At 31.6% G+C, this 1,671-nt stretch overlaps 1 protein-coding gene across 1 annotated transcript; it reads left to right on the top strand.

Annotated features, from left to right (window-relative positions):
- Window positions 1-540: 540 nt before the first annotated feature.
- On the top strand, window positions 541-1,635 carry LOC109592388 (ubiquitin carboxyl-terminal hydrolase 47-like; the record flags this gene model as incomplete). Its single annotated transcript, XM_020007843.1, has 7 exons — window positions 541-585; window positions 635-779; window positions 829-1,029; window positions 1,082-1,158; window positions 1,206-1,310; window positions 1,367-1,465; window positions 1,524-1,635. Coding segments are annotated over 7 exons (784 nt in total), but the record flags the coding sequence as incomplete, so codon positions are not given.
- Window positions 1,636-1,671: the final 36 nt, after the last annotated feature.

The following is a 1,671-nucleotide window of genomic DNA, read 5'->3' as shown; positions in this document are numbered from 1 at the left end:
GTGGTTTACACCGACTAGGAGGTGTTCAACCGATATAAACATAAATGCTATTATAGCTGTGCGGCCACATTGTGAAGAGTCCTACTGTCATGTGTCATAGTGTGTAGGGGCATTGCGGCAGATTGTGCATTTCATAGAGCAGCAATGGAAGATTGGACTACTGTTTGCTCAGCTTGGTGCAAGAAGAAAGGCAAAGAAGTGACTGAATGAAGCTAATCTCACGCTGATATGACCCTAGGACTGCTTTGACTGACGATGGGGTCAAACCTGCTGGATGACGCCAGTGAAGATCACTCTAGTGGGCTATCCACAGTGTAGAAGAGCAAGAGGAAGGTCTTGTTCTTCGAAGAAGAGCCCACAGACTTTTCTCTATTACTATTATAGTAATAATGGTTAATTTAAAATTTTGAATCAAAATTTGTGAAAACAGGCGTGCATGGCTTCTTGGCCCCAAGATTTACACAATTTTAATACCTCATTAGTCCATCAATGAGAATTATTCATGAGTTGTTTATATAAATGTAATATTTTGATTATTAGGAAGAATCATTGTCTGTTCAAAGTGATACTGAATCAATTAAAGAAGTTGAGGTATATCTCACTAGTTTGTATTAATTATAATAATTATTAATAGGAAGAACCACTTTATGAAGAGTTGACTGTATTGAGCTCTCAGTTTAATGAGATAAAAGAAGAAAACAAAGAATTGTCAGACAAATTATCAAAAATTAAGGTTGATTATTTGAGATTACTTTCACTTTCTAGTAATACTGATTCAGGTTAGAGTAGTTTTATTAATTATATTAATAATTATATAATGGATTAAAGCTGCTAGCAAAGTGAGAAGAGAAATGTCTTTTGAAATTGATGACTGCAAATTTCATCTTGAAGCAATGACAAGACCAGACTATCAGCCATTAGTAGATAATAAAAGAATAATAGAGAAATTACAAGAAAGAATAACATTAATGAATATGGAACTAATGACTGAAAGAGAACACAATGAGAAGATTAAGAAAGATATTGAAGGTTTTATTGATGATGTGTGTCATCAATCATTTGATTGTTGATATTTCAATAGATCATTTGAAAGAAATTGAGGAGAAGAGACAGAGAGAAAAGGAAGAACAAATTGCAAAAGAAATGTGTTTAGTAAGAGTGAGACAGACTAAGTATGATACTCTCTACTTACTTTTATTGTATAGATCATATTATATTGTAATCATCCTGTTACTGGTAAATTAAAGAAATCATTCCTTGAAGTACATAAAGATGAATTACTACCCACAGTACTGGATAAAGCTTATGAGGTTTATTTTAAGTTGATCTATATATATATTTACTTATTCTTTTATTTCTTTATCAGTTAATGAAATTAGCTCCTCATATTCCTATTGAGAGATGTCGTTTAGTTAAATATGATTATGAGCGTCATGAAATGGAACAGTCCTTTGATCTTGATGAGGTACACAATGTAAATTTTATCTATCCTATTGTTATAATTATCTTATTATTAAATGTAGTTTCAAAATCTAACTATTGGACAGATTATGGATGTAATTAGATGTTATAGTTTATTCTTATTCTTAGAAACTCGTAAAGAAAATGAAACCTTTGAGAAATACTATACTGGAAGTGGGTGTGGTTTGTTACTTATGTACATCATAGATA

This window comes from Amphimedon queenslandica, unplaced genomic scaffold, assembly GCF_000090795.2.
Source record: "Amphimedon queenslandica unplaced genomic scaffold, v1.1 AMPQUscaffold_5398_Cont22633, whole genome shotgun sequence".
Taxonomy (NCBI): Eukaryota; Metazoa; Porifera; class Demospongiae; order Haplosclerida; family Niphatidae; genus Amphimedon; species Amphimedon queenslandica.
Note: the sequence above shows the minus strand (reverse complement) of the source record. Positions and strands in the feature narration are given on the sequence as shown.